Source organism: Salvelinus namaycush, chromosome 11 (genome assembly GCF_016432855.1).
Source record: "Salvelinus namaycush isolate Seneca chromosome 11, SaNama_1.0, whole genome shotgun sequence".
Taxonomy (NCBI): Eukaryota; Metazoa; Chordata; class Actinopteri; order Salmoniformes; family Salmonidae; genus Salvelinus; species Salvelinus namaycush.
The window spans coordinates 9,531,580-9,554,396 of record NC_052317.1 but is presented as its reverse complement, the minus strand read 5'-3'; the positions used below and the strand labels follow the sequence as shown (position 1 = coordinate 9,554,396).

General features: G+C 43.0%; 2 protein-coding genes, 1 long non-coding RNA gene and 1 other non-coding gene across 6 annotated transcripts; 1 reads left to right on the top strand and 3 right to left on the bottom strand.

The window, feature by feature from the left end:
- Nucleotides 1-1,563: 1,563 nt before the first annotated feature.
- LOC120055783 lies at nt 1,564-3,906 on the bottom strand. Its single transcript, XR_005477725.1, has 3 exons — nt 3,725-3,906; nt 1,784-1,997; nt 1,564-1,646 (listed from the first exon to the last, which is right to left on the bottom strand). It is a non-coding gene; the product is annotated as an uncharacterized LOC120055783 (long non-coding RNA).
- Nucleotides 3,907-5,457: 1,551 nt separating this feature from the next.
- On the top strand, nt 5,458-14,251 carry LOC120056270 (divergent protein kinase domain 1A-like). The gene is made up of 5 exons (XM_039004518.1): nt 5,458-5,466; nt 11,083-11,217; nt 11,579-11,686; nt 12,049-12,225; nt 12,424-14,251. The coding sequence occupies exons 1-5, from the start codon at nt 5,458-5,460 to the stop codon at nt 13,270-13,272; spliced, it is 1,278 nt and encodes a 425-aa protein (XP_038860446.1). The 3' UTR covers nt 13,273-14,251.
- On the bottom strand, nt 14,021-19,919 carry LOC120055781 (60S ribosomal protein L5-like). Of its 3 annotated transcripts, XM_039003735.1 has the most exons (8): nt 19,834-19,919; nt 18,514-18,583; nt 17,433-17,548; nt 17,196-17,330; nt 16,347-16,549; nt 15,810-15,987; nt 15,409-15,497; nt 14,021-15,137 (listed from the first exon to the last, which is right to left on the bottom strand). In XM_039003735.1, exons 1-8 carry the CDS (start codon nt 19,834-19,836, stop codon nt 15,035-15,037), a joined length of 897 nt encoding a protein of 298 aa, XP_038859663.1. In that variant the 5' UTR covers nt 19,837-19,919; the 3' UTR covers nt 14,021-15,034. The 3 variants fall into 3 exon arrangements, with proteins under 3 accessions (XP_038859663.1, XP_038859665.1, XP_038859664.1); XM_039003737.1 differs by lacking the exon at nt 18,514-18,583 and having other exon boundaries at nt 17,433-17,582; nt 19,834-19,872; XM_039003736.1 differs by lacking the exon at nt 19,834-19,919 and having other exon boundaries at nt 17,433-17,582; nt 18,514-18,578.
- Nucleotides 16,181-16,304, bottom strand: LOC120056332. Its single transcript, XR_005477780.1, has one exon. It is a non-coding gene; the product is annotated as a small nucleolar RNA SNORA26 (small nucleolar RNA).
- Nucleotides 19,920-22,817: the final 2,898 nt, after the last annotated feature.

Here is a 22,817-nt window from a genome sequence, read left to right as displayed (position 1 = left end):
TTTAATTCATAAAAGGGAACAACCAGGCAACCAGCATCACAGCAAAGAAAAGAGAGAACATTTCAAGAAAGAGAGAGCCTCAGGGAGATTGAAGAGATAGAACGAACGATAGCGAGAGCTCAATAACGCAGAACAGTTCACGCTTGTGCTTTGTAACTGACCAAAAAAAAAAGAGAGAGACCGAGGTGGGAAATCCCCATTTTACTAATGTGATGTGCACACAGGCTATATGGGGTCATATCTCCACAAACACATCCCCATTTGCTTCCAATCCAACATAAATCGAATAAGCTGTTGCTTTCACCCAAAGTCGACAAATTAAAATATGTCATTCATATCCAGCCCAAACAGGGAAGGGACATTTTTTTAGCAACAACTGCAACCTTGTGGAGTAAAATGACATAAGATAAACACCAGTGAAAATAAATTTTTAGGGCCCTATAAAATCATTTTTGTTGTTGTTGTTATTAACATTTAATTTAGAAGGTTATTGGGAAAGCCTTTCCATCTACCAGAAGACTTTTCATTAGCATCATCGCAAATGGCTACACACAAAACGGTAGAAGCGCGCGCCACACAAAGACAGGGAATTCTCGTTGCCGCTCTACAGAAATATGAATCACGGATGCATTCTGTTCATGTCTTATGATAAACTTGGGCAAATTATTACATGTTCAATACATTTGATTGATTCCCTACATCTTTTGAATATAGTTGAATTCCGTTTTAATGTCTGGATTCTATAGGGCCCTAATCTTTACTACTTAGAGGGACTTCAGTTGAGGGGCCTAACATCATAAGAATTCATACTCAAATACCACTGGGGGTGCCATTTGAGGTTCAACATAACACAGTCACGAGATCCCATTTCCTGCCACTTTGACCAAAAAAGATTGCCCAATTCCAGTATGTCAAACATTAGTCATGTGTCATCTAACTGAAATAGGCATGCCCGTTAAATGTCTAGGCCCCTCACTGAAGTGTAATCAATTAACATGTGAACTGAACAATGAACTGAATGAACACAGTAGTAATACAAGCTTAGGAGTACCTTCCCTATGCTTGTCTGGCGGCTCCGTGGGGAACTTACGTTTGGCGTGAGCCCAGAATCTTTGTGGTTTGTTGACTGTCAGGGACAAGTTACAAAAGATAAACCCGGGCTGAACGGAGGAGATAGGAGGAAGAAAACTCAACCAAGGATATCAACCCAACTGGAGATAGAATGAATGAGGGCAAGCCAAACGGCATTAATGAACACATGTTTAACTGAAAACTGTACAGCCTGGAAAATAAATACACGTTCTAAAAGCTAAATTCGAAGGATTCTGCCCATCGTGTATTGGTAATATCTGTGGAGAAAATAGAAAGGCATGTATTTTTCTTAGCAGATAACTTTTGTATTATTATTTCGAGTGTAATAAAAGCATATTACACAGATGGCAAATATGCATCAAGTTGCACGGTCAACATATCAAGCAAGCATAAAACTGTTCATCCCATTGACTATCGAAAATATGACTGGAACTTGACATGGCACCATGTCTTGGGCAGGAGAACTACTTGCCTGTCTGAATGTCCTTCCACAGAACCCAGGACTTCGAACGATCTTCAAAGACAACAAAACAGCGCTGCTTCCCCTTATTTATCTGAGGGAGGGATAATTTTTTAGTATATGATCCTTTACTGCAAAATGACATAAGATACGGCTGAAATTGCATTTTATAGAACATGTGAACAATAACATCAAATAGAAACGTTCCACCTATTAGCAACAGATGCTTACCTTAGTGATAATCCCCAAATAAAACAGGCCATCTGACCATCGGGCTAGGACCTCTTGTCCCTCTTTAAACTTGTCGCCGAGGTTGGTGTCCATGTTCCCTCCATGTCCATCCTCGGCAGGTTCGACGCTGGTCAGGGACACTGGCGTCTTGTGCTGCCGATGGGAATTTGCTTTCCGCTGGTGGACCGGCAAATGCTCTAATGCTGTTGAGTCTCTGTCATATTGGAAGAGAGAGGTGAATTAGCCTAATTCCTACAAAAAAAATAGGTGTCACTGTCAAGCATTGTCATTGTATTAAAGCTACAGGCGAGTGGAGTCTCACCATGAGAGCATCTCTGACATTGCCAAAATATTCAAGGGAGACACAGAATAAAGGAGGATTATTTCAACAGAAACACTGGAAAGCCTAAATCACATATTTTTGAGAAACTGTTGCAGAATAGAATAGCTGCATAGAATTTGACAGGCTGTCAACTCAGCTGCCAAGTAACTCATCATACTAACTGTTAGTTAATAAGTTAATATTAACTGTAATAAGGCTGTAATACACAATTGATCGCTATTTACAGCCTGAAAGTAATACCTGCAAAATCATGTAAATGTTCCTTATAAGCTAGATGGTTGAATAAATTACATTTAAAAGCTGCAATATGTAACTTTTTGGGAAACCCAACCAAATGCACATAGAAATATGAGTTATATATCTGTCATTCTCATTGAATGCAAGTCTAAGAAGCGGTGGATATTGTAATGAAACAGGCAGGGAGCAGGTCTCGAACCCTCGACCTTCAGCCCGAAGTCCAGCGCGCTATCGACTGTGCCCCAAAAGCATGCTCATGCGGCAGAGTCGATATCCGCGCTAATAAAACCAAGGTCGTTACAATATGTTCTACTGCTATGCATTTCGTTCTTACGTTTAGTTTTAGTCTTTTACTTTAGTTTGTGTACATCAACTTAAAACAAGCTGAAAATACAATATTTTGGGTTATTGAAAATATAATTTTTTTCACAGAGGGGTTTAGATGGTACAATGGTTTTCTATACATTGTTTTTCTTTTGTCACATACTGAAATTAGGCGAACTATTAGAATTTTAACAACCAGGAAATGGCGAAGCGATTCCTGCATATTGCACCTTTAAACTTACTCTACCGGTTGTCTGTGCAGTTTGTCATTCAGCTGCTCGAAATTTGAGACAAATATCCACTGGAAAGTATTGTTTGCCCTACTTTTTAGCTAGCCAGTCGGTAGGTATGTGGTTCAGTTTGGTACCCCGAGGTAAAACTCGTTTTATACTGGATATTCGGTTCTCTCGTCAATAGATATTGAACCAAGAATGACAAGATTTACATTTTAAATCACACAAAACAAGTGTCAATTGTTCTGCATCCTCCCCTGATTCAGAATATAGAATGTATTGTTGAAGAGGAAACCGCACAGACAACCGGTCTAGTAACTTTAAAATGTAATTGTATTCAATATTCTGGCTTGTAAAGAACATTTACACGATTTTTCAGGTATTAGTTTCAGGCTGTATATACCAATTAATTGTGTATAACAGCCTGATTAATCAGACTAACAAGTTGTGAGAAAAATGTACTGAGTCTTGGTGCATGATGTCCTTCAATAAAAAGCATTAATTGGTTTTAAAATGGGGTGTTCGAATCGAACCCTATCCCTCTGTGCACCGTCACCGTTTCCTTTTGTTCGTGGGCTAGCTGTCAGGACATTGCATCCAGGATGAAATAATGAATGAATACATTTACCTGCACATACGTTCTCAGTTCAACGAGTAAGTTTGATGCAGCATGCATGCAATTAGTCTTATTGGTTGTCTAGGCTAAAAACAAGTGACAGACAGGTCTCGAGCTATCACAGACGGAATGATTCTGGAGCGCACCCACACCCCCAATATAAAAACATCGTAATGTTGATAAGGTACCTCATTCGGTCAGTTCGGAGGGTCAAAATGCCACATATATTGAAATACTTGGTCGTAATCGGTGTTTGGCCTCGTGTCCGAGTAGCGGTAAATCTCTTTGAAATGCACCTCTCTTAATATGACACACTACCAAGGTTTTTTAGAAAATAACAAACGGGTCATTTTCCCCTAATACATTCGCCATTTTGGTTTCCCGCTGATCTGGGAGTGCATTGTGGGAGTCGTTCGCTCCACCAGCCACTAACCACTTTTTTTTTCATACATTTGAAAATGTAGGCAGGACTCTTTTTCCTCCACGACCCACTTGAACCTTTTTTTATGATTTAGACTAGAGTCGGAGGACCAATCCAATGTTTATGATCTACATTCATTTTATAGTCTCACCTTGACTGCATATCCAGGTCGTGAGCCCACAACTTCATTCTAATGTGCATAGTGCACATGCAACCTACTTTTCTGGAATTTGGGGGGGGGGGGGGGGGGGGGGGGTTATGGGAAATTTAGAGCTGTAGTAGACTAGCCTATCATTATTATTATTAATAATACGGTTGATTCATCCATATCTTTGATGGGAATTAAAAAATAATATTACTTCCCATCAAAGATATGGATGCATCAACCGTCCACTTGTCGGCGCTTGAGAACCAAAAACTGGACCATTTTCACCGCGGCGTTACAATGTAACAAAGTAGTAACATTCATATATTGTAAATTCCATATTTGTTCAAATTAATAGCTGCGACATTGTTGCTTTTTATAACTGCGAGCTGCTATAGGCTATCCCTTTTCAAACATTTACATTTTATGGCAAATTCCAGCATTCATGAAATTCTGAATTAGTGACAGAGAAAAATTGTTATAATTTATTAATGTATGATTATTTCCTAGTAATTATACTGATTTAATATGATAGATTTCATACAGGAAATAATAGCTATGCATTGCTTTGCACAGAGGGGATCAAAGCTTTTGCGTCGGCAAAAAAAATCATCCCTCTGTCTTTATTTTCTGCAGTCCTTGTGAGATACAATATGTGGCTGGCTGCTAGTGGTAAAATCCTTTCTCTTTGCAGCAGGATATTATGCTGGCAGCACGATCGCGGATTATTTTTTTCTCAAAATAAGAGTCCCCCTGCTAAACTTTGTGAATATCGATTTTTTTTCTTCTCCACTCTAGTGCAGTAAAACTGTGTTTGTAAAAATGTTTCCGTCATCTTTTCCTATGACCGAAAGGAGCTTGTGGACATCAGAACAACGATCACTAACCTACGTTCTATTGGTGAAAGTAAAATCACTGCAGAACAAACTAGAAAGCTCCAATCGAGACTATCCTATCAACTAGACCTGAAGATCTGTGATATCCTATGTTTCACGGAGTCGTGGCTGAACAAGGACATGGACAATATACACTGAGGAACACCTATGTGAGAATGCCATTCACTGACTACCGCTCACCGTTCAACATCATAGTGCCCTCCAAGCTCATCACTAATCTAAGGACCCTGGGACTGAACACCTCCCTCTGAAACTGTTTCAAGTTTTAATGTCTCATGCACAAGTACAGTGAAATGTCTTCCTGACGGGCCGCCCCCAGGTAGCCAGGGTAGGCAACAACACATCCGCCACGCTGACCCTCAACACAGATGCATGCTTAGTCCCCTCCTGTAGTGCCTGTTGACCCACAACTGAGTGGCCGCGCACAACTCCAAAACCTTTATTACGTTTGCCGACGACATGACAGTGGTAGGCCTGATTACAGACGACGATGATGGACCACACACACCAACACAGTCATGAAGAGAGCACAACAACACATCTTCTCCCCCTCAGGAGGCTGAAGAGATTTGGCATGGGCCCTCAGATCCTCAGGAAGTTCTACAGCTGCAGCATTGAGAGCATCTTTGACTGGCTTCATCACCGCTTGTTATGGCAACTGCTTGGCATCTGACCACAAGGAGCTAGCTGCGCTACAGAGGATAGTGCGTACAGCCCAGTGCATCACTGGGGCCGAGCTCCCTGCCATCCAGGACCTCAATACCAGGCGGTGTCAGAGGAAGACCTGTGAATAATAACATTTTCTTTTTTATATTGTTTTATTCACACCATTTATTTTGAAACTTTACACACACATACTCGTATGTTGAAAGCTATTGTGTAGACTACATTTAAAGAAATACACAAATGCATGTTATTGGATTACTCAGTTGAGTCTGCAAAACTTAGAAAAGTTCTCTCTACAAGCCAATATGTATCCCATGTACAGTTTATTACAGGATATGTATGGCACAGTCCCCCCTCCAAAACTACACATATTTGGTTAGTAGAGACCCTACTGAGTATTGTTCACCCCACTTTTTTCTGAGAACGGTAGAAAAGTTCTCTGCAGCCCAATATTCTCAACATACCAGCATCAACGATAGTGTTTTTTCATTGTTGGTTAAAAATGTTTTTTAAAACCATATTTTTAATTTGTTTCCCTAAATTACTAATTGCCTTTCCTTGCTGGCCATTGATTAAAATGCAATGTCTTTTGAATGAGTTATCCATTTTGCAATATTTTGAAATGTGTAGTTTTATTTTGAAGGTTTTCTCATTACATTATGAGCGTGACGTCATCCGTTGTGCTGCTGGCAGAATACTAGTCAGCTGCACGAGCAAGACAGCAGCGCTGCCCGACCCGTGAACTGCGTAAAGAGCCGGTCTTTGGCTGTAGGTTATCTACACAAATGGAGAACTAAGAATTTCGATGTTAGAATATTTTTTGTGAAATCTAGAATGTGTTTCGAACGCATTGGAAACTGAAAATTGTGTAGTCTACTAACACGGACAGTCTCTTCATGAACTCCAGCTTCACTCCATTTATTTGGATTCTCTTTCGCAGTTCCACGTATTGAGATGATCTATTTTTGTGATGGCGAGAGGTCTGTTTCCACGGGCCTGGATAAAGAAATCATTCTTTTTCCAGGTAACAGTGCTATTCTAAAGCGTTTTACACATTTTATATTGACAGAGCTTGCGGTCAATAAGATTGACACCGTGTGGGTACTGTCATTGATTGTTGTAGCTAGTGTATGCATTTTGTCGTGCAAACTCTTAAAATTCTGATGGGGCTAAAATGTTCATTTAATAGTAGCCTACACAGCAGTTCATGGAGGTAGTATTCTTGCATGCTGAAATGGTTGATGCTACCATGAGGTGCGTCAATTTGGTTTGGAAAAATAGTCTGCCTACCCCTAAGAACTGGCAGAAATAAATTAGGCCTATTATTATGTTATGGGACTAGGGCACTAGGCTACACTTTATTGCATATAGCTTAATACACTCTTATTGAATGTACTCAAATTCATTTGGGCTACCACCTTTGTCCTTGCCTGAGGCCACCAGTGGCATATGTAATTCTGCAGCTGCAACAGTTTGTTTATCCAGTGCCACAGCAGGAATGATCTGCTGTGCTGGATAATAAGGCTGAACCAAGAGTATTGGGCACTGGGGGGCCTGAAATTCCCCTATACCAGGGATCATCAACAAAACTGAACAAAAATATAAACTCAACATGCAACAGTTTAAAATACTTTGCTGAGTTACAGTTCATAGAAGGAAATCAGTCAATTGAAATAAATTCATTATGCCCTAATCTATCGATTTCACATGACTGGGAATAAAGTAATGCATCTGTTGGTCACAGATGCCTTAAAAAATAAGTAGGGGGGTGAATCAGAAAACTAGTCAGTATCTGGTGTGACCACCATTTGCCTCATGCAGCGCGACACATCTCCTTCGCATAGAGTTGATTTGGCTGTTGATTGTGGCCTGGGGAATGTTGTCTCACTCTTGAATGGCTGTGCGAAGTTTCTGGATATTGGAGGGAACAGGAACGCGCTGTCGTACAAGTCGATCCATAGCATCCCAAACATCCTCAATGGGTGACATGTCTGGTGAGTATGCAGGCCATGGAAGAACTGGAACATTTTCAGCTTCCAGGAATTGTGTAAAGATCCTTGCGACATGGGGCATTATCATGCTAAAACATGAGGTGATGGCGTTGGATGAATGGCATGGTAATGGGCCTCAGGATCTCGTCACGGTATCTCTGTGCATTGAAATTGCCATCGATAAAATTAAATTGTGTTCGTTGTCCGTAGCTTATGTCTGCCCATACCATAACCCCACCGCCACCTTGGGGCACTCCGTTAACAACAACAACATTGACGTCAGCAAACCGCTCACCCTCACAACGCCATACACGTGGTCTGCGGTTGTGAGGCCAGTTTGACATACTGCCAAAATCTCTAAAACAACGTGGCAGAGAAATTAACATTAAATTCTGTGGCAACAGCTCTGGTGGACATTCCTACAGTCAGCATGCCAATTGCACACACCCTTAAAACATGAGACATCTGTGGTATTGTGTTGTGACAAAACTGCACATTTTAGAGTGACCTTTTATTTTCCCCAGCACAAGGTTCACCTGTGTAACGATCATGCTGTTAATCAGCTTCTTGATATGCCACACCTGTCAGGTGGATATATTATCTTGGCAAAGGAGAAATTCTCACTAACAGGGATGTAAACAAATTTGTGGAACATTTTGAGAGAAATTAGCTTTTTGTGCGTATGGAACATTTATGGTATCTTTTATTTCAGTTTATATTTTTGTTTAGTGTAGATTCAGCCTTTTTCTTAAGCGGATGGTCGGGGAGCCGGAACGTAGAAGCCCAAACGGATATAATATCTGTCTAAAACGTAGTAATTTCAAACCTTGCTTACAATTGTATACTATCACATGTCTCTCTATTATGCGTTGGAATACTTGTACAGATTTCCTCAATTAAAATCACTTGGAGCTGATTTCCTGGTGTTTTTAGTTTTTTATGCCCAACAATGAATTTTTAAAAATATATGTATGTATGGGGAACCTAGCCCTATACCATAAGAGGCTTAGTGGGAAGAGGGCGAGACGGACCATATGCACTGATGTACAGAACACGCGCTGTTAGTGTGTGTCTGTCTGTTTTGGGTTGGATAGAATGTAAAAATAATATTTAGCTTGGATGTGACAGAGTTGCTTGTTCACTCTGGCCAGTGATGCACAGCCTATTACTATGGTTCCCAATCCATCACTATGGTAATGTCGACATTGCTCTCAATGTCTGACATGCTTGCTTTGCTTATTATTATCATTTGTTTTAATTTAACCTCCTATTTAACTAGGCAAGTCAGTTAGGAACAAATTCTTATTTACAATGACTACCTACCAAACCCGGACAACGCTGGGCCAATTGTGCGCTACCCTATGGGACTCCCAATCACGGTCGGTTGTGATACAGCCTGGAATCGAACCAGGGTGTCTGTAGTGAGATGCAGTGCCTTAGACTGCTGCGCCACTTGGGAGCCCAATGTTTTGGTAAATATGTAATAGACTTATATAATATGTAACTTATTCAAACCACAGAATACATTTTAGAGGACTTTCTGTTGCAGTATGTTGAGGGCATTCAATAGCACATGATTGTATTTAGGGCTTGGAATTGCCAGGGACCTCATGATACGATATTATAACCATACTTAGGTGCCGATAGGATATGTATTGCAATTCTCACGATTCTATATGTGTTGCAATTCAGTACTGTGATTTTATTGCGATTCAATGTTCCACACATATTGCTCACCATATGTCTACTACAAAGGGACGAGAGAGCCTGAGAAAACAAGTTTTGATTAGTCATGGAAATAAAAGTCATGAAAACAAATTGGCTCCCTTTTTTAAAAAGAAAATGGAGAACTAGCTAAGAAGGGAAAATACCTGGAAAATTTGGTGCAAACATACAGGCAACTAGTGCAAAAAGAATATTCCAATATTGTCAAAACGATATGATATATTGTTAAATAATATCCCAATATGTAACTGTTTCGATTATCCCCCCCCATCTCTAACTGTATTCTGTTCCCATGTTTTGCTGTATTCAATAGTTGTTCTACCATCTGAAAAGCAGCCTGGGATGTATTCAGTGATGTGAAATGTTCTGAACATTGCAGATAGAACTAGAACAAGTAGAGCAGACATGATTACATTTGCAGATAGAAATAGAACAAGTAGAGCAGATATGATTCAATCGCTTCATACGATTTTTTTTGTTCTTTCTGACAGACAATCCTATCTGTTTTACACAACATTTCAATCTGAATGTTCTCTAACATTACATCCTCCTGAAGAGATGTTGTTGTTAGAAAAATACTTTCCTGCTCACTGTAGAATGAGGCCTGGCTTGTGACTCGACCAACAGTGACTTGGTCCTACCCCTGGAGGCCCCTCTCTCTCTCTAACCCCTTTAAGCCATAACTCCCTCATGGTTCAAGCTTATTCTTCTCATCCCAAAACAACACCGCTCCAGGCTTGATCATAGAGTCCTGATTAGAAATACTTAGTCAGAGAAAATCAAAGGTGATTTGTCCCTTTCCCCTCACAAGTATCTTATTGGTCACAGTTTACCTTTCAGACATACTCTGATTCTGTTTTAATATCCACACATAGTATGATACAGTTTATTGGCAGGGCAGTGGGGCAGTCAATCTCTGATCCCTGGCATCAATCCTTGATTAGGCATGCATTCTAGGTAGTATGCTAGTATGGACATTGGAACGTAAGCATCTGCCGACTACACACAGGCCGTTCGTTATCTTGTCATGTGATATGAGGCCTGTGACAGCCTATAGCCTAGGTCGTAACTCAATTGATTTAGAACCATGTCAAGAGTCTTGTTACATTAAGACCAAACCAACACTTAACCCCATAACTCTTGTTGTTTAGTCTCAACGGGCCATTGTTGGGCCACTGTGGTGTGTGAGATCAATAGCTTGATTATGTGACCCCACTGTCACCGTGGAAACTACAGTACCGCTGGTTGTCTGTTGGTCACATGACAGTGTTGATTAGGAAGCGCTAATTATTATACCGCCATTGACCAGGCTGGCCTAATTTTTCACTGTCATGGCAAAATAGGGGTTTGTTCTCTCTCTCACTCCATTTGTTTGTAGATGCATGTGAATGTGTCCCGTTAAAAGTCCAGAATCCTAACAGAATACCTCACGCCATTGATGAAAAAGCCGCTGTTTCAGATACATTGAAAATCGAACGCTTACTGACAACTGCACTTTAGAATTAGATGGAATGATGTTTACTGGGTAGGGGACTCGGCACACTATTTTACAACACGATGTGGTAGATTGAACATGGTGGTTAAACATTGTGCACTTAATGCTCTACTCATTGATGCATTGGTGCATGCTTATGCATTTTTAAAGGGAAGGTGAAGAATAAAGTAACCAACTAACCTGGTTTGCTCTGTTTGACCCCTGTAGGCTCGCATCTCCTTTGTGCGGGTCAAATACCTGTTCCTCACCTGGCTGACAGTGTTTGTCGGAGGCTGGGTGATCTACGTCCAGTACTCCAACTACACCGAGCTGTGCCGAGGACATGAGTGCAAGAACGCCATAGTGAGTACAGACACATCGGTCATATCCATGATCCACTTCGTTTTTTTGTTGTCTTCTCTTACATATTTTGCTGTATTTATTGATAGTCGGTAGGGGGTACAGGAAAGACGGGAGGAGTGCTTTGAACAGGCAGTGGGGCCAGATTGGTATGACAACACTGTGTGGGGGGGGGGGCCGGCAGCACTAAAGTGGTAGTGGTGGTAGTAGCACTGCTATAGAGCATCACCCATAGCATCTCACCCATCTTCACAAGTGGTCCGCCCTCTCTAGATTTCACTTTGTAAAAAAATGGTGTACTGTTGTAGAGTAAAGCAATGGAGAGAGAGAGACTAACACCAACCCATGTCCACTGCTCCCCCAGTGTGACAAATACAGGAGAGGCATCATTGACGGCTCGGCCTGCAGCAGCCTTTGTGACAAAGACACCCTCTACCTGGGCAGGTGCCTCTCTACCAGCCCCAACAACCAGGTGTGGTAACAGACTGTGCACCCAACCTCTGAGCTGCAGGGGTTACTGTACTGTACAAGTTGTCTTGGTCTGTACCAAGTACAGGTCCAGGATCAGTAAAACCAACCTTAGATCAGTGCATCCTCCTAGGACCCGGACCTACAGCCCTAATGTTGACTCAAGAAGGCACTTCACCAAGTTCCTGTATGTGGCCAATGGTTTTATTGAAGGGTGTGGTGTCTTCAGTAGAAGTTCACTACAGTATTTCCATGCACCGTCAGTTCAAAATAATAATCCAGTACCATCGGTTCTTCTTATCGACTGTAGGTGTATAAATAATGTAATGCCACTCTCTGGTTGTCCCCCTCGCCTGGGGCTCTCAGGTGTACACAGGTGGCTGGGGTGACGTGGACGGGGTGATCCGCTGCCAGGTGGGGGAGGTGCTGCACTATGAGCTGGGAGAGGAGCCTGAGCCCCGGAGAGAGGCTGCAGTCTTCGACAAACCCACCCGCGGAACGTCTGTGGAGAAGTTCCGCGAGATGGTCTTCAATCACCTCAAGGTCTTGGAACTATTGCCGCGTTTGACTTCAGCAGATGCTGTCGCAAATAATCAGCATACCGCTTTGACATGGGTTTTTGTCTCCATCGAAGTCCATTGAGGCTTTGGTTATTTATTGCATCAACATTTTTACTGAAATCTGCAGTTTATAGAGGATACCAGCTAAACCTCTCTTGTCTTTCCTCCCCCTTTCTCTCCACTTCCTCCCCCTCTCTCCACTTACTCCCATCTCCAGTCAAAACTGGGCGAGCAAGCTAATCTGGCCAGCCTGGTGACCCAAATACTCAGCGTCGCCGACGGCAACAAGGACGGCCACGTCTCGCTCCCAGAGGCCCGTTCGGCCTGGGCTCTTCTCCAGTTGGACGAGGTGCTGCTGGGCCTGCTCCTCCAGGAACGGGGCCACACCCCTCGTCTGATGGGCTTCTGTGGAGACCTGTACGTGACCGAGAGGGTACCCTATGGCCCCCTTTACGGTGTCAGCCTCCCCTGGCCCCTGGAGGCCTGGGTCCCCAGTGGGGCCCGACGCAGCATGGACCAGTGGTTCACCCCCTCGTGGCCCCGCAAAGCCAAGATCTCCATGGGCCTCCTGGAGCTGGTGGAGGACATCTTCCACGGCAACTACGGCAGCTTCCTCATGTGCGACCTGAGCGCCGGCCACTTCGGCTACACGGACCGCCACGACCTCCGCCTCACCGACCCGAGGGCCATCGTCTCTGAGGACGCGTTCAGGCGAACCATGCGCGCGCTGCACTGCGAGAAGGACGACGACTGCTTGTTGGGGGCGGACTGCCGGACATCATGCGACGTGGCTCAGAAACGATGCAGAGAGGAGGTGACCCAGCCCAACCTGGCCAAGGCGTGCAGGGCGCTGAGGGACTACCTCCTGAGGGGAGCGCCAACGGCGCTGAGGGAGGAGCTAGAGAGGCAGCTGTATGCCTGCATGGCCCTCAGGGGCTCAGCGGGCCAGATGGACATGGAACACTCGCTCATCCTGAACAACCTCAAAGCTCTGCTGTGGAGACAGATCTCCCATACTAAAGACTCATGATGCTCAAAGAATTGAGACGTAATTGACAAGTCTGCTACTGACACAGTGGCTTGGGAAGAGGAGCCTTTGGGGAAATGATTTCGAAAAAAATCAACCACTCTGGTGGATTGTTCATTCAAGGCGTACTATATTGTTTTATCTACCACCCGTTTCATGCAGCATAGCAGTTGTTTTGGCGGTGTAACCGCATTAGAGCTGTCAAATCCACAAGTTGCTCCTGGCATTATACCTATGTGAAAGGAAATTACTGGAACTCCCTTTAGAAAAGCTATTTTTTCACTACTTTGTTTTGTAGTAAACAGAGGAAGATGAGTGTTCCCAGTGACATCATCGGTGTGCATCGTGTGATTTTAACCAATTATGAGCAGGCATTGCCTACTAATTGGTTGTCAATGGAAATCTTCCTCTTTTTTTTTACTACTTAATGTGCCATTTTCACATTTTGATGTTAGTGTGGTGCTGGAGATATTTTTTCCTTTAAGATACGTTGTACAACTTCGAACACTAATGTGAGATGTAGTCTACACCTCGATTAGGCTGATGAATGATTTTCAATTTGAGCTTCTTTATTTCCCGTTCTGAACTTCTAAAGCGACTGGCTTCATGACAATCAAAAGCAGCCTCTCACCGATTTGACAGCTCCACCTCAGTCACCGCCCAAACATTAGCTATCCGGGTGTCGGCTATCGCTTGATCCGATTTAATCTAGGCATGAGTCGTTGGAAGAATGGACTACTACAATTCAGGATGCTGGGAAACTGTAGAGATACTTGCTGTTTATGAAGGAGCATTTTGAAGTGATAGTATTAAGTACTTGTACATTACATGAAGACAATGTGACCAATATATCTAACCGTATAGAAGTCTATGGCTTTGTCCCAATAATCTTTCCTGCCATGATTTGAAATGACCAGTATTACCATTTAGTCCATACCTTGACCGATCCATTGTTTTTAGATTCATGGGAAGTAGTGGAACGAGTGTATACTTCAGGAGGTAAGATACTGGGCCGCACCCCATGGAGTCATCCACTTTGCTGGACATTTCACCACCCTTCCTCACTTGATGATTTGTATTGGCATATAGCAGTGCTGCATCAACTGGACTAATAATTAAAGGCTCTTCAAAGCCCTCTGACAAGAGCCAGTTTGTGTACCATGTACATTTCTCAAACATGCCATATTCTGTAGAAGCTAGAGATCATGCTGAAAACACCAGACTTGTTATCTACCACTTAAGGAGGTAGTATACATGAACTGCATTTGACTTGCTGTTTCTACATTCTTTCAAGCTCAAACTTAGTCACACTGTACATATTTTAAAAAGGAAACCCAGTCTAATGTGGATTCTGAAGGAGTTAAATGCAGCTGTGGCCTTCGGTTTTGAGGGATGAATTGCAATGTAGATGTATGTTTCCATGTTTACCTTGAAGTTTGAACCAGCATGATTTTGCACAATAAAAACCACATACCACTCACCCCTGTGGTCTCAGTCGAGTTGAAAGTAGATTATCCTGACTGTCTGTGCAGTGTGTGAAAAAAATGCCTAGATTAAAAAAGCTTAGTAAAGGATGTTAAAAACGGCATGTGTGGGAGAACCTGCTAAATCAACTCATTCAATCACACCAGAATTTCCCTCAAATATAGAAACTGCAGTATACAGGAAGCCATTCTCGCAAACTGCCAGGACAGTGCTTCCGCAGGGAGCAAAGTGACGGTGAAACAAAGTCATTTGCAATACATTTATTAAGCCAGTGGTCCGTCTAACCGTCCGCCGCCTCTGCTTCCTGTGCTCGTAGAAAGCTGGCCTTTTTCTGGGCGACGCGGTCCTTTCTCTGTGCCAACGAGAGTTTGGCGCGGTTCCACCTGCGACAGAAAACAATACCCCCATTAACCATCAGCACAGCGAATGAGATTATAGACCGATAGCTCAAAGTTGACGCTACCAGTGGATCTACAATATACAGTCGCTTCTCTCAGCCCCGTCTTGAAAGGACAATGGACATCAGCTGTTGCAAATGAAGGACCAACTACATTTTGCTCAGCATACTTTGTATCATCATAAAGAAGCACTACACCAACGCACAATATGCAAATGTTCCCAAGTGTAAAGCCAGCAACTGTGTACCAAACCCACCTCTTCTTCTTGACGTCTTTTTTGGGTTTCTTTTCGTGGACTGGGTTCTCTCTAATGGTGGCGTGTGCTTTCTTGTACATCTGCTCTACCTGAAAGAACACATTGTTTAGACGGAGGTAAGGTAAACAGTTCAGGACAAGGGTCACAGAAAACCAACAAACAGCCCCTCAGCATTATCTGGCCGCTTCTCTCAGCCCCGTCTTGAAAGAACAAAAAAACATCAGCCGTCGCAAATGAAGGACCAACTACAATTTTGCTCAGAGATCTTGGAATCATCATCAAGAAGCAGCGAATTTAAATAGGAGTTGCCAAACCAACTGATACTCTCCCATTACAGGATCAGGAGTACAGGCTTTCCGTCACTAATGTCTGATTCAGTGGGCTGTGTAAAACGGCCTTACCGTGTCTGGAGTGACTCCGTTCTTTATGAAGCGGGAGAACTGTTTCTTGTAGGCGTCTTCGTCCTCCCCCATCAGGTAGCTCATGTAGTCCGACACGTTCATGCCCATGATGTGTTTGCGATGCATCTCTGCGTTGAACTCTTTGCTCTCCATGTCGTAGCCTGGGAAACGTTTCGTGCTGAGGAGCGAGAGGTACCACACCGATTACTTTGGTCGATTTAGTGTACAGTGACTTTGAATAGTCAAATTAAAAACAAAGATTTCCATAATCACATTTTAAAATGACAAAAAGGCAATGTCTTATTACAGAATTGATAGTCTAGTCTTGGGCAAACATTTTCCGATGCAGTGCAAGAAGAGACGTGGACACATTTTGTATCTCCCGACAGGATCCGCAGTGAGGTGTTCAGCCTTCACTACAGGTTTATGAGAGAACTATAATACTTTACCCCTCTGTGTTGGTCATATAGGACATTTCAAGTCCAAGATGGGCAAAAAAGGGGATCCATATTCAGCTTTAACCTGCACTCAACTAACCTGTGAGGAATTGAGAGGCCACCGTCAACGGCGCCCTTTAGTGCTCCGAACACTTTGTTGCCCGTCGACGTCCTGGCGAGCCCGGCGTCTAGAAAACACGTGAAGGCCCCCGGCTGGCCGTCTATACTCTCCACGTTGAACTCATCTCCCGTCACCTCCACCTGGCCCTCGTACACCTGGTCCAGGCCAAACTTGTTCAGCAGCTGAGGAGCGAGAGAAAGAACGGTGTTTCATTAGAGAAATGCAGTCTAACATTTCGCAGCAATCTCGGTTGCAAATGTATATCCTCAAATGATTAGAAAGCTTGCTATAGTGAAATTAATTGCATTCACTGATAGACGGAGGCCACACGACTAAAAGCAGGTCAAGAATATCCCCATACCAGCGTCACAGGTTACCACGAAAAATGTTATAAAAAGTATATTAGAGAAAATTATAAGCTTCAGAAAACTGTACACACAGGTCTGTCTTCCCTTGTCAGCGTAATGATACTGGTACAGGATGCGGTGTCAGGTTTTAATACTTTTTTAATCAACAATTAATTTGCCAGTGCAGATGAATGGCTACACAGGTGCCATCAACACCCTGACAAACCTTTACTCAGGGTGAAGTCATCCCAGTATAATTACAGCGACGTCAACCAGCTTCCTCATGAAAACAGAGAAATTAACTATGAGAAAATGCGAGCACATTTTTGCACGAGGGTGCACCCTATTGTATGTGTATCTGTATGGGATTGCACAATGGTATGCGCATGTAGTTATGCATTCCTCTATGTGTATGAGCGTGAGGCGTGTGTATGCATACAGTATGTGTGTGTAAGCATGCATTAGGGTGTGTGTCCCTTACCCTGCGAGCCAGCAGTAGGCCTGTGCAGTAGGCTGCAGCGTAGTTTGTCAGTCCCACTGTGATGCCGTACTTTGGCAGTTCATGGGAGTAGGCGGCATTGACAATCTGGTCACCCTCAATCTTGGCGTAAGCGATCTGAAACAGAGATAGAAGTGGTGAGGGTCTGGATGTGGTAAAAATGTTTTAATCAAGATTCTTAGAGCTGGGCAGGGACAAAAGCCTGCACAATGCACTCACCTGACAGCAGATATCTCTGTTGGAGAACCTCACGATCATCCTGTACTTGGGAGTGTTGTACTTGTTCTTGTCTTGTATGACCAGGCGCTTACGGGCAAAGTAGTCAGTCTTCCCCTCTGTCAAAGACAATCACACCAAACACACAACTGGCTAGTATGCCAGAATTAGCCAATCACTTGACTGTTTATCTTCAGCACTTCTAGTAGTTCATTCATCTCGCTTCTCTCAGCCCCGTCTTGAAAGAACAAAAAAACATCAGCCGTCGCAAATGAAGGACCAACTACAATTTGCTCAGAGATCTTGGAATCATCATCAAGAAGCAGTGAATTTATCACAAATTCACACAACTGGTTAGTATGCCAGCATTTGTCATTAAAAAAAAATGGTTTATTCTCTTCAGTCAGTGGCTGCATTCCAAACACTTAACAGACACACCCTCTCCCCTCAGGGCAAGTGAATTATAAATGGCAACCCTTGCCCAGAAATTCATCCCCCGCCAATTGTGTTTTGAGCTACCGTTTGCTTATGGGTGCTTTATATGCGCTACGGTCAATTATGATTACATGTCTACTTATATTAACTATATCATTATTAATATACGCCTACTGTATGATAGCTAGCAAATTAATTAGCTAACTAACATTAGCCTGCCTAGCTGGAACTTCTGAAGGAAAATGTTTTATTTCTACAATTTCCAAAAGCTAACCCAACAAAAACATTGTTACTTTTACGAGACGTGTTTGTGCATGAGTAGCCCAATTTCTAACTTTCGTTTTCACTTGTATGTTGACTCCATGTTGAGGTTTTACGTTTTGCCCGGACATTTCTTAGCGGATGTACAATCATTGCAAATTGAATTATGGGGCGTTTCAGGCCCGAAGTGTACATAATTGTACACTTGCAAACTCCATTAAAAACTAGGGCTGAGGGGCTTACGTTGCAAACTTCCCTTGCTAATAATTTGTACCAACGACAAATAGGGTGTGGTGTGTCTTTTATGAGTTTGAATCGCATCCAGAAGTTGGCGAAAATATGATATAAAGGGTGCGTGAATGTGCATTACATATCAAGAAAAATGTACCTCGCCTTCTCCTGAATTTCACCTGGTATCTCTTGAAGTAGGCCTTACTTTTAACGACTTTCACAAAGCCCTGTAGAAAGAAAGAGGTGAGACAGCTGCCATTGCAGACTTCTGTCGAATGGGTCAGGCGTGTCAGCTAACATGTAATACATATTTCTGCAGTCTGGGCCCTAAATAAAGTGCATAAGCACAATGAATATAATGTAGGCCAAACGCCACCGAGGATAACACGCCTGTGCTTCTCACAGAAACCAGTTAATGTCACCTTCCCTCCCTAACACTTTACCTGGATGCCACTACTCTTGCTCAACAAAAAATGTAATCCGTCTCATCATAATTTATGTCACTCCAAAATGACTGGGGTAGGGTGGCGTTTTACCCCAAGTTGGTCTACAATTGACCCGTGTTAAGTTTAGCGCCACTCTCCCCTATGCAATCACTGCAAATTGCTACGCATAATGTATTTAACATGCTGCCGCCAAAACTTCCGGGTTTAACATGGTACAGCTCGCGCGGGTATTTGATTTTTTTTTTTGGGGGGGGGGGGGGGGGGATACATTCATTAGGAATGTAAAACGGGGATAACCATCTTAACAAACGTAATTAAAACTGCGACAGTAACGAAGTGTGCATTGACTGCTTGTACGAATACATGTTTCCCTCCCTATGGCACTCATAACGTGAATGCATCTGTAAATTATTTATCTGAGAACACAACGCGCCCACTAGGTAAAAATATAGACTATTCTACTTTGGGCTAGTCTGGCTTCTATGCATTACTAGTTTTGCTTGCAAAAAGTGTGGACAGTTTGTAACATCTTCAAAGTGTACCTCGGCAGAAACTTTTTTTCTTGTTCCATTTCTTTTTTGGTTGAGGGCAAAGTAAGCCAGCACGACGGTATGCATTACTATGGTGATTTCAGTACACAGTACAAATCAGGCAGAAAACAACGCTAAGGCAAAAGTTGAAATATTTTAGTCCGGTTCACCGAGGCTGACGGCATTTACCATCGTGTTCTCGTTGAAAACAATGACATCTGGTTTGCCGTCTACCTCGTACCATCTAAACACAGCATTTAGGCTGACATCTACAACTAGCATGTTTTTATGAAATTGGAAATGTTGCGGTAGGCCTTTGAGCGCCATATCGCCACGCTGGAACCTAGCCTGCAACTAACATACAGCTGACCGGCCAAAGTATGCTGCACAAATCCACCCTCATCCATTTCCAAAGAAACGTCTATCCAACATGACAATGCATATTACAAGTATACGCAGAACATGTTTTGGATTGTCAACATATGATGACAAAATACTGACCATTTTTGCGATTTTTCCAACTTCTCAGTTGAAAGTCTTCCCAAGTAGCTGCAGAGTTGGTCAAATATGCTGACGTCGCAGACAGGATACCGCTTTCTATGAATAGAAACGGTAAAGCACGCCACCTACTGGATGGGAGGAAAAATTGTATGAATATTATTTTATTCATCGTAGTCTCGGGAAATCCCAGACCTAATGCATTCCAAACACTTTAAAAGACATACCCTATTCCCTCAATCCTCAAATTAAGTGGACACTTCTGATGACGTTACATGGCGTCTGACGAGTATGCAGGGCGAGGGAGGAAGGAATGGGTTTTAAATGGACCGCCCTTGCCTGAAAATTCGTCACTTGTTCATCCCGCCCTGATGTGATAATAATGCTTAGGCTGTTACAAATGTACTTTTATAGGTGGATGATGCACGGGGCATTCCTGCAACTTTTAGAAAAACAACTTAATTGTGCCTGTTGTTCACACGTTTATCTGCCCTCTCATTGGCTAGAGTGGTCCCACCTGCTCTCTCCTCCCTTCAATCATTGAGAACATGTATTTCCATTAGAGCAGTCACTTGGCTATCTTGTCAATATATAGATATTCTTTGTCTAAACGCAGCTGTATAGGGCAACAGAACATTGTTCATGTGGGAGGCAACCTGTCTGCCTGGGGACTAGGGAGACTACTAGCCTCGGCCCCCAGATAAAAGCCTGGGCACAGGGTAGAATATTACAGTCTCTGATGTCTCTCCTACCTGTGCAAGCAAGGTTGCAAAAAGTGAGTCTTTTGCAAGAATAACCTATTTTGGTCTCTCAATTATTAACTTCACCATAATGAATGCAAAGCCACTATACACACAACACAGGAAATAAAACGACCACCCTTTTAAACTACACTCAAAACAAATTCACAGTAAGCAAAGCGTCCTTGTACTTCTACATGAACATTTCAAACAGTGTGTGGTAAAACTAGCTCTTTATTTGTGTACCCTCGCACCAGATGGCGCTGCAGTGGATAACAGCCATTTTACGGGCTCTTGACCAGTTCTGCTATTTTGTGCTTTTTTTATGCTGATGGTAACTTTTCTTTTTTTTACATAATGTCTCCATTGTGTCATTGTAAATAAGATTGTGTTCTTAACTGGCATGCCTAGTCAAATACAAAAATAAAAAAACTGAAGAACATACATCCAGGTACTTTTTGCAGGGGCTGGAGTTGTAAAAACTATTGGTCGCCAAACCCGGAGAAAGGACGGACCACGTGAAAAACTGTTGGTCTCTAAATCCGGCTAGAAGGACCACGCCCTCACCCGCTCTATACTTATAACTGATTGGTTTGGTTCTGTCCTCTATAGTGCTGTCCTGTTAGAACATGATGTTGAGGCCCATCACTGTACTCTTGGTAGTCACCACCTCACACTCGCAGACACAGCTGTTTCCATTTGAAGATGTTCATATGATTTTGGTCATCCGAATGACTTGGAATCTTTTTGTTGTGGCTCTATAAGACAAAGATATGAATACATTTAAGCAGTATTAGTTAAGGTTAAGGGTTATAACTTTACAATATGCATATATGTACATGAATAAATGGCAAATGGCATTACACTTACAACATGTCTATAAAGGGCTATAAACACAGCACCAATATAAACATAAACAGTCACCTCTTAGAGAGAAAGAGAAGACAATTACTTAGGGTGACATAAATCTTGACCCTTTGTCAAACTTTCTCTCCAGCTTTGTGTGAGAATCTGCCAGACTGAAACCTTATCAGATCTGCCCTGGCGCCACCGAGTCGTAAAATACTCTGCGCATGAGCAAGCTCCAAGAACTGTCTGGGATGACTCTGAAGCTCCCCATGACAGCGCAATAAAACACCTTAATAAAGGCCACTATGGAAAACACTGTGTTAGCGTGTGCATGCAAAATAGTGTAACGACCCTGGGTTTATAAGCGCGGAAATCGACTCTGCCGCTGGAGCATGCTTTTGCGGCACAGTTGATAGCGCGCCGGACTTCGGGCTAGAAGGTCGAGGGTTCGAGACCTGCTCCCTGCCTGTTTCATTACATTGGTGTCGGAAGTGATCGGACCTCGCATCCACGACAGTGCGTGTGCTTGGCCGGTGAGCGCGTTCCTGTAAGACGTAAAGTCGCAAGCTAGCGCGAGGACGCGCTCTTTGAAAGGAGGGAGTAGTGTAACGACCCTGGGTTTATAAGCGCGGAAATCGACTCTGCCGCTTGAGCATGCTTTTGCGGCACAGTCGATAGCGCGCCGGACCTCGGGCTAGGAGGTCGAGGGTTCGAGACCTGCTCCCTGCCTGTTTCATTACAATACTATGTTTACCAATACATCAATTAAATCCTTTCGGCAAAACTCCTTGTGCAACCAATGCAATAACACTTATGGGAGTACGGAATAATACTACATGCGATAAACAATAAGCAAATCAGTATTGGCAACTCTAACATTGAAGAATAGTAACAGCCATACAGTAGAACATATTTCTGAAAGCTATCAAAGTAACAGGAAGTAATTGGTGGTAATGACCTATTATTACACAGCATGTAAAACCCCCAATAAACCACCCTGCAACTTACATTTCGATGCACGCGCAACATTCAGACATTTGTGTTACTGCCGACAATAAAATGTCCTCAGAAACTTGTGTCTTCTCCCTTCGGATGACGATAACTCTCTGACCTGAGTGGGAGGGTGCAGTGTCCAGATGCACATTTCCAAGCGCTCTGATTGGTTGGGAATGGCAGGGCTATGATGCGTGAGGGATAACTTAGGTAGGCTGAGCAGCCAAGCTAACAGGACTTCTGAAAACTGAAGGGACTGTGAGGGGAAGTTAAGTAAAGAGGAGAGGAGCACGGCTGCCTTTTTTACAGGAGCTGTAGGTGAATTTATGAAAAATAAAAAGGAAAAAGCTGCACACTTGTTATAATAAAATCACCTGGGATCATGAGAAGCAGTGTGCAGCGTTC